At 40.7% G+C, this 16,298-nt stretch overlaps 2 protein-coding genes across 8 annotated transcripts in view; one reads left to right on the forward strand and one right to left on the reverse strand.

Annotated features, from left to right (window-relative positions):
- The window catches only part of NT5C2 (5'-nucleotidase, cytosolic II), an 81,696-nt gene extending 80,023 nt beyond the window's left edge, over nucleotides 1-1,673 (forward strand). Inside the window, exon 19 of the mRNA XM_033149765.1 lies at nucleotides 1,538-1,673. Within this exon, the coding sequence (XP_033005656.1) occupies nucleotides 1,538-1,588 (51 nt within the window). The 3' untranslated portion in view covers nucleotides 1,589-1,673. The remainder of the gene's footprint in view (nucleotides 1-1,537) is intronic.
- The window catches only part of CNNM2 (cyclin and CBS domain divalent metal cation transport mediator 2), a 117,441-nt gene that overhangs the window by 6,110 nt on the left and 95,033 nt on the right, over nucleotides 1-16,298 (reverse strand). For 2 of the 7 annotated variants that reach the window (XM_033149759.1, XM_033149757.1), the window contains 3 exons: nucleotides 14,716-14,885; nucleotides 9,130-9,223; nucleotides 4,869-4,934 (listed from right to left, as the gene is read on the reverse strand). In XM_033149759.1, coding sequence (XP_033005650.1) covers nucleotides 4,869-4,934; nucleotides 9,130-9,223; nucleotides 14,716-14,885 — 330 coding nt within the window. Of the gene's footprint in view, nucleotides 1-4,868; nucleotides 4,935-9,129; nucleotides 9,224-13,607; nucleotides 13,729-14,715; nucleotides 14,886-16,298 lie in introns of all 7 variants that reach the window. The other 5 variants (XR_004426653.1, XR_004426654.1, XM_033149758.1 and 2 more) reach the window with 5 other exon arrangements.

A 16,298-nucleotide genomic window follows, 5' to 3' on the forward strand; every position in this document is an offset into this window, starting at 1 on the left:
ATTTTACTTACAAACATTGTGCAATTTAAATCCGTTCTGTTGTAATTTAAACCCATTAATTTTTTTATCCTTCACTCAGTCCTGGTTACAGTTGTAGTTCTCCCCCTCCTTGATGACCATGTTTTAGCTATTGGGCAATTGCTATCACCTGTGTTGCTTTCTAGACAACACACCTATCTCCCATTAGAAGCATGACACACAGAATGAATACAGAGTTAGTGTAGAATTGGGGGGGGGGGGATCTAAAACAAATGACAATATTGTAAATATCAAAATCAGTTGTTTACAAATCTAAGGTTGATGCCTAGTGTCAAATTTGAGGAAGCTTTGAGCAAACTGTCCTCTACCCCTGAGTGTCCTCCACACAAAAGAAAAGAAAGATAGTTGCTGGAGTTGCCAACATTTCACTTGCTGCTTCTCTGTCCTTGCTGCTGCCTACGTCTGCACCTTACCCTGACCCCCAATCATATTTACCAGACCAGGCAACGCACTGGGGGCAGCATGCCTCTGGCAGATCAGCTTCTGGGGTAGTAAAAATGGCAGTCGCTGCTGCAGCATCTATAAGCCCCAACATTTGTCCCAGGATTCAGAGTGGGGCTGCTGGGCCTGCCACAATGTCTCTATCTTGTTCTTACCCAACAACTAAAGTTTTAAAGGTGAAAGAACTTGAATGAAAATTCTTCATCTACGTATTATTAAATACCAATAAGCATGAAGTTGTATCCCAAATGTTACAAAGGTTGAACAAGAGGAAAGCAGCTCAAGCAACCAATTTCCCCCTTGGTCTCCTCCCCCTCTACAGCCCCCTGGACCCCATAAAACACCACCTCAGAGGGCAACTGTTTCTATTGAAAAATATTGTTTGAGGTGATGTGAAAGAAAACTGCTGAAAATTTCCCTCACCCATAGTATTGAAGAAACAAAGCCAGCACTTTGCTGCTCATGTTCAAACCACTGACCGTAGCACAAAGATGGCGTAAAAGTGGCATATAGGCAGCACTATAACATTTAGACAGATTAAATAAATTAACAATATTTAATTAAAAGGTGTCATTAATTGAGCAAGTTTTTAAAAAAAAGACTGTTGAACATATTTACTAGAAGAACTTACAAAATCTATAGGTAGAAGGCACAATCTTAAAAAAAACCCTATTCCCCTTTTTAATCACACATCAGGAAATGTCACTTCCAAGATGGTGCCTGCTATAACATAGAATTGGAAGGGACCACGAGGGTCATCAAGTCCAGCCCCCTGCAATGCAAGAATATGCAGCTGTCCCATATGGGGATCAAACCTGCAACCCTGGCATAATCAGCACCACACTCTAATCAACTGAGCTATCCAGGCTAGCTAACACCTAACATGTAGGAACATAGTCAAAACAAAATAAAAAATAATAATAATTCCTTCCAGTAGCACCTTAGAGACCACAGTGGACCATAAATACTGTTTTATTCATATGCAAATGAATGTAAATGTAAATGATTTCATTTACTGACATATGATTAATCAACTAAAATTTCTTTGAATATATAGGAGAGAAAACCTTCAGGAACCACAACTGCAGGGAGCATAGCTGCAACCTGAAATTCTTATCAACTATGTGGAAGAGCCCACCTGGCCCAAGAGCCTCTCAAACAGTACTGCTGACTAAGACAGATAGGGATACACCAGGCCTGGCGCTGTGAAGAAAGGAGATGAAGACCACAGCTGCTCCTATCAAAGTGACTGAATAAATTTAAGTCAGATTGGATTCCGCCCCCCCCCCCCAAGGTATTGGAGCCACAATACTATGTAATTCCTTCCATTCTGTAGGGAAGTGAGAGGAAAAATTCCTACTAGTTATATAGGAACAGAAAAATCTGGACGATTCTGTAGAGATGCATTATGTAAAATATTTCAGGACACTTTTGGGGGGGGGTGCCCATTCAAACAGGTTACAATATAAAGCAGAGAAAATGAGAAAAAATGTTTTAAACTAGAAACAACAAAACAACACTCATCATATAATTTAAAATAGCCCCTAAAAATCATATACCAACCAACCAACCAACCAACCAGTAAAGCATCATGCCTTGAAGGCTGGTTGAAAGAGACAATGTTTTCAAGGCCTTCTGAAAACCCTGTAGTGTGATGATGTCGGTCCAAGAGAATGGAATTCCAAATCTTTGGGCCACCACAGAGAAGAACATCTCCCTGGCCACTGACCTTTCAGCTCTAGTGAGAAGACACACCAGGAAAGGTTCCAAAGCAGATCTTTAAAGTGTGGGCAAGATGGTACAGGAACCTGCAGCTGGGTACAAACCATTTAGGCTTTAAAGGTCAAAAGCAGCACCTTAAATTGAGCCTTGAAATATTGATAATCAGTACAACTAATATAATTAAGCTGTCACAGACACCAACTGTCTAGACCCTTGTAGGATTTTGGCAGATGCATTTTTGACCAGAAAAAGTTTCTGAACCATCTTTAAAGGCAAGCCCATGTAGAGCACATTGCAGGCATCTAGTCTGGGCATGACCAGAGCATGGATCACTGTGGCAAAGTCACCTCCTCTAGATGGGGTGGAGCTGAATCTTGGGGAAAACTCTCCTGGCCACTGACACCACCATTACTAATTACCACTATGCACTTTCAAAAACCTCAAGTTCTGAGACAACAAAGGGTGTTATATTGCTGAACAAAACTGGATTCCAATTTGCAGAACTCTGTCTTGGTAACAATTTATTTTGCTCACCTTCCAAGATGCGTACCTTTGCACAACCAATACAGAAAGATAATCATAACACAGAAAGATAATCTTAGCTTCTATCTTATAGATGATCACTGTCAATACAGAGAATGGGACTGTATCATGTTGAATGAGACAAGGTAGATCCCAAGGAATTGGTCCTTCATTATTGAAGGCTATTATGTCTCTTATCAGGCCGGTTGTCCCGCTTCTTGGGAAGCATCTCTGCTGTGACTGAAGTGGTATGTTGTACAGAATTAGGAGATGCTTAGAGAAATCTCAGTGCAGGTAAGAGGCTACTTCCTAGTGCAAGAGTACAAGGAAATCCCCGAGAACAAAAGGTGGCTTTGGGATTTGGAAGTGCTTTGAATGCCCCCAAGTGCACTTCAGTTATGATGCCTTAGAAGCCAGACACAAATGGAAGAACTAGATACTGACATGTTTGAAACTGACAGTGGCAGACGCTGGTGAAATGTCAGCAGGCATCTTGGGAGGCTTGGAAGCCTTAACAAGGAAACACCTGGTGAAGGGGAACAAGAGAAGGCTGCCGGAGTTGGAACCTGGGAGGTCAGAGCAACTTCCAATGGTAGCATGCATAGGGATTGCTTGCCTCAAACAACAATACCTGTAGCTGCAAAAGCATGTTTCCACATGATGAATTAGAATTCTCTAGCTATTCAAGAAGGTTTTTGACCGGGCTTGCAGATATGGCCAGTATGACAGACTGAGGGCCAGATTAGACATGTTTATCATGTAATTTCCTTCACAAATACCCAGTACATGGGTGTGGGTGGGTGTCATACTGGGACAGTGGTATGAGGTTTAACCCTTTGCCCTCGCTTGATCCTAGGTTGGATCAGTCTTCCCTTTACCTGCTATTCACAATGGAAGGAAAGCCCCCTTTGGAGCCAATGGGAGATGGTGTTGGGTGTGTGGATATTGAACGCAGTGGGGGTGGGTTAAATGCTCCCTTTCCTCATCTCACGGTTCTGATCAAGCCCAAGGCCTCCTGTGTGAGCTATTTGTGAAAGAAAAAACAACTATACAAAGGCAATAGTCACATCTAGTTTGGCCATTCCTGACTCTTTTTGTAGAGTGCCTTACTTCAGTGTTTTTCAACCACTGTTCCGCGGCACACTAGTGTGCCGCGAGATGTTGCCTGGTGTGCCGTGGGAAAAATTCCAGCCAGAATATCAGCTTTGTGTTCAGCCACAGGCCCTGGTTGCGCACTGAATAAAGTATTTTATAATTTTTTCATATTTCTGTTTACTTACTATTTCATAATAAAGTAATTATAAAATACTTTCTTTGTGTTTATTTGATTCCTATTCAAGAGAATTACTTTATATATAGTCAATATAGGCACAGAGTTAAATTTTTTAACATTTTCTAATGGTGGTGTGCCTCGTGATTTTTTTCATGAAACAAGTGTGCCTTTGCCCATAAAAGGTTGAAAAACACTGCCTTACTTGTCAGAGGTGGCTGTGGAAAGGACTGGCAAAGACATTTTTCAGAGCCCTTTTTTCAGATCTCTCTCTCCTGTGTGCAATCCGAAAGAAATTGGACAGGAAGGTGCTAACTCCCCCGCTCACCCTATGCAAAGAACACTACTGTTAGAAGTTACTGCTTCTAATTTCCTCCAAGTTTCCCTTATGCCTGTGGGGTCAGTGCAGTCACAATCCCGCATACAGAAGGACTGCAATGAATCCAAATTTGGTGGCAGTGGCAGGGGGTTCTGTATGTTTTGAATGATAGGAAACAAAAAACATACCTGTGTTGTTGTTTTAAAAAGTCTTCAATGTTAGTAGTCAAGGAAAGCTTCTCCATGACTGAATATATTATGTGGACTTCCCACAGGCATCTGGTTGGCCACTGGGAAAGCAGGATGTTGGACTAGATGGGCCACTGGCCTGATCCAGCAAGCTTTTCTTATGTTCTTATAAAAGAAGCACTGATTTTTGTTTCAGTGTCCTTTTGCTATTAACTAATCGCAAACAAGCTCAAGCACCTACCTGTCAGGCATGATCTTGCCTGCATTTCTCCAACAAAATGGGCATCTGGTAAATGCAAGCTGTTGCTGATTCAATAGAGGGTAAGTGCAGTGACAAGAAGGGTAAAGAAGAAACGTGCAAGTTTACCTGGAGTACCTGCTGCTAATAATTCTGTTCTGCTGACAACAAAGGTACGAGACAGGGACAAGGGAACTAGATGAAGGAGGGAAAGAAAAAAACAGATGAGGTCAGGATCAGTGAGGATGCTGGTATCTATAATCAACAGGAGAGAGGATCACTTGACACATAATAGAGAACTAATATTCAATTCAAAATTAGAGGAAAAAATAAAGGGGCAAAAAACAATGAAGGGACATAAAGCAATGAAATGCTGATCAGAAACTTACTAAAATAGTACAAGAAATCAGGAGTTGTGCAACTATACACGTTCCCTATATACTAACCATGAACAGCTTTTCATTTAGGAACGATAGTTCATTAGTCCTCTTGGGGACCCAGCACTTACTAACAATGATATAAAGCAATGTTTTAATGACATATTGTTTGTTTGTTAGACTGTACACAACTCAGATTTTTTGAAATATTAATCAGTATGTTAATGCTTTTAAATAAAAATATATGACAAAAATAAGGTCTGTGTAGCACAAGGCGTCAAGATATGTAATGTAAAAGTAGTAGTATTTTCACAAGCTTATCCGTTTTGATCGTATGTTATAAAATGCAATGGTAAGTCCAGCTCATCCCACTGCATTAGTCAACATGGGCCTCATAAAATTTTAAAAAAAAACACATTGCCCTCATTTTTTCCAGACAAGAACAGCGTTTCGCTCTGTAAAGTCTTTTGGCTGTCATCAAAAACAGCTATTGCAGAGGGAGCTGCAACTTTTATTTCTTACAACTATGAATTCCTTTAAGATTTCATCCTATTCCAGGCATTATGGAAGATATCAGGCATCAAGACAGTACAGAGACTGAAATGGTTTAATAGGAAAATGCAGCAGCAAGACAGCAAAGATCAGCACCAGCCACTTTAGTACCAGACCATGCTGACACCAGGCAGGCCTCCCGCTTCTCCCCACACCTCCTCCAAGATGTAAAAGGCATTGCTCTGGAGAAGTGATTATTGCAAGGGAAAGGCTCAAATGACATCTGGAAGAGGGATTTATCCCCTCAAATGCAGAAACATGGAAAGAAGTGGGTGAGAATGCAGCACCAGCATGTGATACTAAATCAATCAATCTGAAATTGCAAGAGCAATACTTTCTTTTCCAGTAGAATGGTTGCATAAAAGCAATGCTACAGAAGAAACCAGGGCTTGTCTCACCTTGTCTGTCTCCAGAGGCTAGGAAACCCTCTGGAGCAGATTGAGGGGGAACACAGGAGACAGGAGAGGGGAGAAGAGAAACTGGAAGTAGATTTCTGTTACCCAAGTGGACAGACACCATTGGATTTTGCCCTATACAGTGGCACCTCGGTTTTCGAACAGCTTTGTTCGCGAAAACTTGGAATTCGAGCACAGCAAACCCAGAAGTAGTTGTTCCGCTTTACAAACATTTTTCAGAATCCGAACTGTTCCGTTTTGAGTGTTACACTTCCTTTTTCAGTGCCACACTTCCATTTTGAGTGCCCCCCGCTCCTGCCTGCACGGGAGTAGAAGCTGGACCAGGGCAGCTCCGCGCTCCCCAGCTAAGAGATCCCCACACCCGCTCCTGCTTGCACGGGAGTAGGAGCTGGATCGGGGCTGCTTACCTGGAGAGGTGCAGGCTCCTTCACACTTTTCCATTAAGGAGTGTGTGGCTGTGTTTAATAATAATAATAATAATAATAATAATAATAATAATAATATATTTATACCCCACCCATCTGGCTGGGTTTCCCCAGCCACTCTGGATGGCTTCCAACAAAATATTAAAATACAATAGTCCTTCAGATATTAAAAGCTTCCCTAAACAGGACTGCCTTCAGAATACAGAAGTTTAGAGGAGCATAGGGTAGCAATGTGGAAACAGCCCAACAGCTGCTTCAGCAGTAGTTTGGGGGCTCTCAGATGCTGCTGCCGGGCTGCCTCCACCTTCACCATCCCAGCAATTATTCTGCCTGGCTGCCTTCAGGTGGTGCAGGGGCTCTGATGCTGAGGTGGGGGCTCTTTTAAACTTCTCCCTTGAGGAGAAGGAGCTCTCAGAGGGAAATCAGAGCCTTCCCGCTCCCCAGCTGAGCTGCCCCATCCAGCTCCTACTCTCGTGCAAGCAGGAGCAGGGGAGGGGATCTCTCAGCTGGGAAGCAGAGGCTTCGTGCTCCTCAGATGAGCATTTAAAATAAAAATTGAAACTATCCAGAAAACCACAAAGCCATTAAATTGCAACTCATGAAAAAGCAGCAACACAACAAATTGAAAAAAGCAAACCAACCGCAAATGAATCAAAATCACAAGAAAACAAAACAACACTGACCCTAACCCTAATTCTAATCCTTACCCTAACACTAACCCAATCCTAAAATTAACCCTAATCCAGAAATGGTCTTGTTAGATAGTACAATTCATGTTAAATTGCTGTTTTAGGGGTTGTCTGGAAAGGATTAATCCATTTTGCATTACTTTCTATGGGAAAGCGCGCCTTCGTTTTGGAACTCTTTGGTTTTAGAATGGACTTCCGGAATGGATTAAGTTTGAGAACCGAGGTACCACTGTAACTCTTAGGCAGTTGTAAATATGTATCTTAGCACAAATATAAATAAATCGCTACCGGTACACCTTAGCCTACAGAAAGTATGTGCTGTCTCCCACAGATGAAACACATAGCAAGTACTCTAAAACAAAGCCAGTTTTCCAACAGGGAAAAGGCATAGAAATGCCCACATAATCCCAGTGGAGGCTGATCCATTTGGGCCAAAGGGCACTGCCCCTCCAAACTCCGTCTGCCTTCATCCAGCCCCCACCTGCTTGCCTTCTTACTTATAATTTATATACTTTTATATTGCATGTCATCTTCCTCCTCCTTGGGATCAACACTGCCCTTGCAGAACTCAGCAGGGACAAAACTAGAATTACTTAGCTCTGGCTCCACCTACTGTTCCATCTCCCTATCTTCCAGCCACCACTGAATAATTCCACAGCATGATGGAGAAAAGCTTTATTATAAAGACAAATATGAACTAATCAAACTCTGGCAAAGGCCTTCCAACAATCTGAACTTCAGAAAAATCTGAAGTTCTGTTACCCAGGAAGTTTTCATTAACCAATGTGACAATCATTCCACTAGGCTGCATAACAAAGGGAGAGAAGTAAAGTAGTGCTGTTGCACTCTTGCTGAGAGATCAGCTGCCTGTGGCTCCCCCCAGCTGTCATCTAGCAGCAGTCATTCCATCAGGCTACCTGAACTGTTCTCATCTCAGCTGTTATATGAACTGTAACAGTGCCCAAGTGTTTTTATCCTCGTTCCTTTCCCCCTTGTCTGCCATGTCTTTCAGATTGTAAGTCTGAGGGCAGGGATGATCTTTCTGATTTTGAAAATGAGTTGGGAGCCTTTTTGGTGAAAAAACAGATTAAAATGCTTTAAACAATAAAATAAAATGGAAACCAACTGTCAATACCACCTGATAGGAGTGAGATCAAACTTATGATAGCCTACATCATTATTGTATCCCTCACATAATGCAAACCTCTTATTTATTTGTAGAAGTGTCAACTACTTGACTACAATTGTTCTGACAGCTTAAAAAGAAATCATTGCTGTTTCTTCTACCCATTAACCTTGAAGCAATCTGATACCGGCATAGAACCTGAAAGAGACTTATTTGAATGTCTGCTACATCCTCCCACATTCTTCCTTAACACTCTTACTAAATACAGATTCATGGTACTCCTGTCAGCCAAGTCCCCCCCCCCTCTCCCCACTGTTTTGCCATCTAACTGAAGAGGAGTTATTGAGAACTTGAAGGCTTGCACACTATTTTCTGATGTTTTGGTTGGCCTAATAAAAGGTATTGCTCTAATATGGATTTCTGGATTTTTAGAAGATTAATTTATTGATTTGGAAAAAAGAGAGAGAGAGATTTGCAATGGTAGGCAGACCTGCTCTCCAAGCAGCTTATTTTCTTCTTTTGTCCCGACAATTTTTCAGTACAAAAATTAACAAGAAATGTTAAGCTACCAAATCTAAATACTCTGCTAGATTTGTGCCAATAAACATTCTGCGGCATTCTAATTAAACACTTCTGATGGCTTAAGGTTTCCTCCATGTCAAGCTGTTTATGTTGACAGGCACCGTTATGTACTGCTTCATCAGATTTAATCAAAAACTAAATTTGTTCCTGTAGCCCTCAACACCCCAGCAGTAGGGGATGTTTGTTCTGGAAGGAATTTCAAACAGAGAAATTAAGAAATTACCTGGTGATGCTGTGAGAGCCATCACTCCATAGTAAGAGAATGCACCAGCCTCAAACTTCATTCCCTCTTTCCCAGCCTCCACTTCCACTTTCCCCTGTGGAGAAAAGATGACAGTGTTCCTAGTGGGTTCAAAAGTATTCCTGCTTTGAGTTAATATTCATCCCTCATCTGAAGTTCAATAAGATCAACATGTGAGGCAGATAAAGCTTTTTAAAAAACAACAACAACACAGTTTCTTTTTCCATTCATATTCAGTGTTCTAGATACTGCAGTTTCTCAATCATGCACAAATATATCACAAATATATGGGTAAAAATAATTCTTCAGGATTCTGAATACTTGAAAAAGGCTACACTACATGCATAATATAATCTTTCAGGGCCTCTGTGTAGTTTCATTGCACAACATATTTCTGAAAATAAATTGGGCAAGTTTACTTCATTAGAATTGTGCTTTTTGTCAGCTGCTGAATAGGGTGCCCCTGCATCTAATATTCACCCTTCTCACTTGGGTTAGGTAACTGGACTATTCCTTGGAATGCATGAGTGGTACTTGCTTATTTCTCTCACCCCTCTAGTCTTTTAAAGAAATAATATATCTGGCAAGAGTTGCACTATTGCTACAGCTTTCAGGAAGCTGCATTGTCACCTGAGTGTGAAGATATTACGATGTTGCATGAGAAAAAATGTAAATCAATGCATAGTTACATGCAGTATTTTTAATTTGGAGATAATGTAAGAAAAATACACAGCTGGATAACAGTAGGATCCGTTCTGTCCACCTGCAATGGCTCCGACAGTAGCAGAATCTTGGCATTAATTCAAGATTGTTGTTATGTTACAGGATATTTTATAGGATAGCAATTCTAACCACACCAGTGCCACAAGTGTACATTATTGCTAGTCATTCATATAAAATGGGGTGATACGGCAGCAGAACAGGGAACCATCTAGTACTAAGTTGAGATGATGGATTATCTGCAATGTATGCGTGTGTGTGTCTGTCGGGGCTCTTCCATGAAATGCCACCCAAAAAGTTCTATGACAATATGCATTGCATCCTATGCCAACAGTAAGGACAGGTCTACAAAGGAACATCCCACGCTACTGATTCAACATATTGTTAAGCCCAAGGTGTGAGAAGCAGTACCCAAAAGAGGAAGCAAAACATTATGCACAATTCTGCAAACATTATAGGCTTTCAGTAGCACCTTAGAGATGATTTTTTTTATTTTTTATTTTGTTTTGACTATGGCAGACCAACACGGCTACCTACCTGTAACTGGAATTATAGGCTTTGCCACTTATCTTATCCCCACAGTCCCCTACAGCACACCATTTAGGGAATGGTTGATTTCAGTGTGAATGAGGACAGGTACTATTGGCCTTGTAGAAAATCAGCTAATCTGGGTTCTAACATAAACATTATTCTCCAAGTAAAAGCAACCTACATCATACAGACAGTCATTTCTATATTGCCCTACATATAGGGATCCAGAAGAAAAATGCTGTTAACTAACCAGTTTGCCTTATTTGTTTCAGTAATTGCTACCCATTATACTCACAGTAATGCTAGAACAACTTTTGTAGTGTTAATCAGGAAATTATTCAAAACAAAAACAGACAATGCTACACCAGGTGTGGCTACTCAAAGTGAGTACAATTCTCTCCCCCCCACCCGACAATTCTGTCTAATGTTTTGACAGTCTAAATCTTTTGCCATCATGTCATCTTGTTGCATGTTCTCAGTCCTACATCACTGGCTTTGTTGGTGGGGGCAACATTGATAAGTCTGGCAAAAAGTTGCCCTTTTGGACATATGCTCCCTTTCAATAATCATTTCTAATTTATCTCCAAGAACATTTAGGGCCTTAACAGTTATTAACTGACTAGTAGAAAAAAAAATATCAAGGCCATCTGTGCTATCTCACATACAAGTTCTGCAGCAACCCAGCTCGATGAATGTTTTAATGCTCTAGTAAAGAAGCAGACACTTGTTCCCCTCTCCCCTAATAGAATATTTTGAGTGTGTGCATGTCCATCTCCACCTTCCCACTAAGTACCAAAGAGATCAGTAGGAAGGGAAGACTGACACAGAAAGCAGGAAAGTGAGATGGATTGTATGGCTGAACAGACAACAGCAACACATAATTCACCATGGGGGGGGGGGGTTGAACTACTGCTATCCTGACAAATTCTTTTTCTGTTACGCATCACATTCCAAGATAAAGTGGCTATTGATGGAGAATGCCCACCTATTAGCTGATGTAAAGAAAAGTGGAAGAATAGTTTTTCACACGAGGAAAAAAAACCTAATATACTAACTGACTAAACAAAGTATCCAAAAGGAACAAAGGATGCATTCCTCATTTTAACTTTTGCGACCTTGCCTCCAAGAAGCTGGAGGAAAAGTAGGCTAGACATACACCACATTCCACAAGATTCACATAAGATGCTACACAAATCACCTCCTTCCATGAAGCAAAGCTACAAAAAGTAACTATCCATATAGTTAGTTATAAGTGCACAGGACGACTCATATAGTTAAGGTGAGGCTGTCATTATATGCCTCAATACTATTTAGCTTATAAAATGGGGTATGTCTGGCTGATAACTTCACACTTGCCATACATGGTATAGCTATAAAGTGCCAAATTTCAAACTGATAAGATTCAAATTGCCACCGATATAGCAAGTTTTAGAAGTGCTGAAAACTGAACTTTGACCGTTATTACCAGTTAACAATGAATCACACACACACACACACACACACACACCAATTTTGCTGAAAGCCACCACTGATTTAGTCAGGCTTGTTCAACATCCCACACTTTCGTTGGTTTGGCAAAGTTCTAATCAGTGCAAATGTTATTACGGTTTTCCTGACCCACTGAAATCTATGGAAAACAAATACTGGCAAACTATTACCCTGCACGACAAAGCAAAAGTGAAGCTAAGATTTTGCCAGAAGTGCAGTGTTTGCAGAGGGAGCCACCTAATTTTAATAGGCATTGCATCTACTTTGCCACCACCTGCAATGCCTATTCATATAAAATATCACAGTGGGGTGCAGATGATAGATGAGGGCTTGTCAATTCATGTTGGGTCTCTGGGAGCATTTGAAAGCATGGGTGACTACATACAATAACCATGCAGACAGCCCCCACAGTTTTCCCTTCCTATATGGCAGTGTGGTGCAGTGGTCAGGAATCATCAGACTTTTGGAGTCCACAGACATATTTGGGAACCCCACAAATGTACACACTTCACTGTAATCCAATCACACTGCAACTCTATATACACTCCAGCCCACAGTGAATGCCACACACCGAATCTCCCCTCACAAATATCCTCCAAAACACACTGAACCCCCATTCCCACAAGTTTTCCAGGACAGTGAAACCCCCCCCCCCAAAGTATTGAATCTCACAACAACCACGTGAGGTTGACCACGTGCAAAAATAGCGATTGCATCAATGTGACACACATGCCACCTACTAGAGGGGACCACATGCCACAACCACACATGTATTCTGCACCGCAACCCTGAAGGGCAAGGACCCTCCAATCCAAGAGCTGGATGCAAACTCCCTGCTTAACCCTGCTTTTTTGTTTTATAAATGTTATTGGAAATTTTAAAAACATTTAGCAAACACAAAGTGTTTTCCAAGAGAAATATATGTACCGATGTTACGTCTTTTATGCAGCCATCCACATGGCATCAAAACAAACTTGGAAAACCATTTTACATTACAAATTCAGCTCACATTCACAATGTTAAGATAATTTCTGCATAGTAGCTGCTCCAACTGAGACAGAAGGCAGATTACTATACTGCAGTTAATAAACAATAAATTAATTTTATCCAGCCTGAGAATTTCCATGGACTCTTCATCACTGAAATGGTGAGCAAACAGTTGCTCAGGGAAAATGCCAACATTAAACGAAAGAACCACCACACATGGAGCCTGGAGGAGGATAGTGGCTACAGATCAGACCTGGCCCACCAATACGGGAAGCCAAACAAAGAAAGAGCAGATGTGGAGGAGGAGGAGGAGGAATAGGCTGAGAGCTGCAAATCTTGTGGGAGTGGAAGAAGAATGCCCAGGACAAGAGGACTGAAGAGCAATCAAGGCAACCTGCTGCTGCATCAAGCAGGGGCACCAGCTTCCCATTCCTTCCTACAGCTGTGAGGGGTAGGGTGAGATGATCAGTCTTCTAAAGTAATCATTCGCACCTACAGTTTTCTACAGTAATATATTCACATGTAAAGCAAAGTGACCTTTGGTTCAGATGTGAATACATTTAAGGGTGACTTAACTCCAAGGGCAAAGCAGAACAAAGACATTAGCAAGTCAGTAGGTGGTGCTGTTCTCTTAGTAAATATAATGATGGTAATAGGCAATGCTAGGCTTCAGCGCTGACCACATGTAGCAAACCACCCAAAAAACCTTTTGCCCAGCCTAAATGGTAATATACCTTTTGGGTAGGGAGCATATTTTGCAAAACCTCCCTTTGAGCTTGTTTGCTTCTTGCTCATTTCCAATCTCTTCCCTGCTTTGGTGCCATTTTCATTGTCTAGTATGACTTCACTCTCTGGCTGGGATCATGCAAGGAAAATCAAGGATCATGCAATGAATGTAATTACATCCTAGAGCTACAAGCCAATCAGATTTGGTTACATGATGATGTCATTAACAGTGACCAAAAAGAATTAAAAGTGCAGTTAATACATCCTCACAATCAACCAACTCAATAACTATTAGCCCTCACTTCATTTGGACCAACAACGCTTTTTCAGTGCACTCCCTAAAATTGCCAAAAGAGGGAGCTAATTTTTGCCATTACTGGAACAATTCACAAAAGCTTACCCCTAGTAAATACTATTTGTTTGCTTTCCATCATTTCCTTAGAAATTTTAATTACACACAAATCCTTTTTCACTTCAGAACTTGCTAATATTTAATACATGCCTTCACTAATTTTAATCAGAAACTCCAAGCAAAAGAATAAGAACATAAACACTACTGTACTAAAGGAAAGTTGAATTGCTTTACTTGAAGGCTAAGTGGAAAACTAGAAAACACACTACTAATATAATCAGCAGTTGCTTGAATGGCTTTTAAAATGTAAATAGCAGACACAGGCTGATTCATGCAAATAGCCAAAAAACATGCTACAAGTGTCCCAATCCAGGTCAGAGGTTCCACATTGGCTACTTGTTCGTTTGTTTTTTAAGCCATTCACGTTTCTAATTTTACCCTAGTGTACATCATCTTGCATGTACATACCCTAGTGTACATGCATATTGCAGTCAGGCAGAAAAAAGCAAGCCAAGATAGGATCCCTGGCTCCCTTCCCATTAAGGCTCTAAGCCAGCCTTTTCCAACCCATGATTCTCTGGATGTTGAACTACAACTCCCACCATCCCCAACTATTGGCCCAGCTGGTTGGAGCTGACAGGAACTTTAGTCCACCAACATCCAGAGGGCTGAAAAAGGCTCCTCTAGGTAATATATAGAATATAGTCACTGTTGCTCAATTTTGCTGCAGGAGAGAAAGATGCTCATATATTCATAGACCTGACCTGTAAAATTAGAACGAAGTAATCAACAGGCTTGTTTCGCTGATAGAGGTAGCATTCAGGGGCTTTCTTGTTCTTCTCATCATACTTCAACTCCTGAATCACATTGGGATGCTTCAGTAGCCTTAGGAGGATCTTTTCAGACATCTGGGATGGGCCAAATGCTTCAACCTCTGAAGACATAAACACAACTTGACATTTACCCCACGGTGCATTAGATGACTCATGTGGATCACTACTTTGTATCCATCAGACAAAATACATTTGCAGACCTAATTTTCGGGTTTTGAAGACAAAAGCGATCCCCTTATCAAACTGCTCAGTAATCCCACAGTTAGTCTAGTGACCACCTCAGAGCATATCCTAATATTCTTTTTATCATGAAACAAATGATCACAAAATCAGCCCAGAGACCAATTTTGTGATGCACATCAAGTTCAAAGAAACACATAGTTAATTCTAGCCCCAGAAATGCAGACTTTCTCTTTCAATTAAGTTAGTTTCCAGATTGTGGTAAAACAGCAGTTTCAATTTAGAGAGATGCAAAAATATGCAAATTGTATTAAGCCTATTTAGAAAGCTGGCATCACTAAAGCTTCTTCTTGAATTGTGAATGAAAGTATTTTCTGCAGTGACTGGAGGCTTTTAATATTTGCTTTTTATAGGCCTAGAAGTCCTATATGTGTTTATTTCAGCTCAGCCACAACACAAATTAGAAAAAGGGGCCAGTGAGCCTGATCCAAATTGGGTCAGTGATCCAAGCAGGATGGCAAAAGTGAGACCATTTTCAAATAACTATTTGAAATAACTATTTCAAATAACAAATAACAGTGGCTGTCACAAAATGCTTTTTCCACTTTTAAAATCTTGCTATCTGACACTTCCACAAGCATAAAACTAAAATATTCTCAACATGGGGCACAGTTAATATAATGAAATGCAATGCACCAATCTCAACATTTCTGCTATATATTTATTCATATTGCTCAAACAGTCTAAACATAATATCTTAAATGGCTCTGAGCAGGATTAATATTTCAAGTCTAATACATCATCTCTCCTTACAAAAGCATACAAGCACTAGAATCATAAAGACTGCTTTTGGAGTCCGTGTGTAAGACATGGGTCATTCTGTGCAAATTAGTTTAAGAAAGATATTGTACATTTATTATCTATAAATCCCACACTCCCTATGGGGAGTCTTCCTCTTGAAGTAGCATTAGCAAATGGGTCCCAACTACAAGACTCATAGAACATAACTGATATATAACTTCAGCCAACATACTCTCATGTGACTTTCTATCTAGAGCACAATTTTCTAGAATGAAAGTGATATTCAGAGACAATAGCTATTCTAATCCATAGACTTGCTGCTAAGGCTGCCCAAGAATCAGCCAAACCTCTGGACAATGTTAGACTAAAGACACCTGCCCATTCAAAAGAGGGTCAGGATTCCTTTTTTTAGTCTAATAGGCTACTATCATACCCACTGATAGGAATTACAAACTAATATTACAAATCTCCTGAATAGTAGGCATTTAAAAACACCTATAAATCCAGGAACAGCTTGTAGATAGAAGGTTGCA

The sequence above is a fragment of the Lacerta agilis genome, chromosome 5 (assembly GCF_009819535.1).
Source record: "Lacerta agilis isolate rLacAgi1 chromosome 5, rLacAgi1.pri, whole genome shotgun sequence".
NCBI classification, from domain to species: domain Eukaryota; kingdom Metazoa; phylum Chordata; class Lepidosauria; order Squamata; family Lacertidae; genus Lacerta; species Lacerta agilis.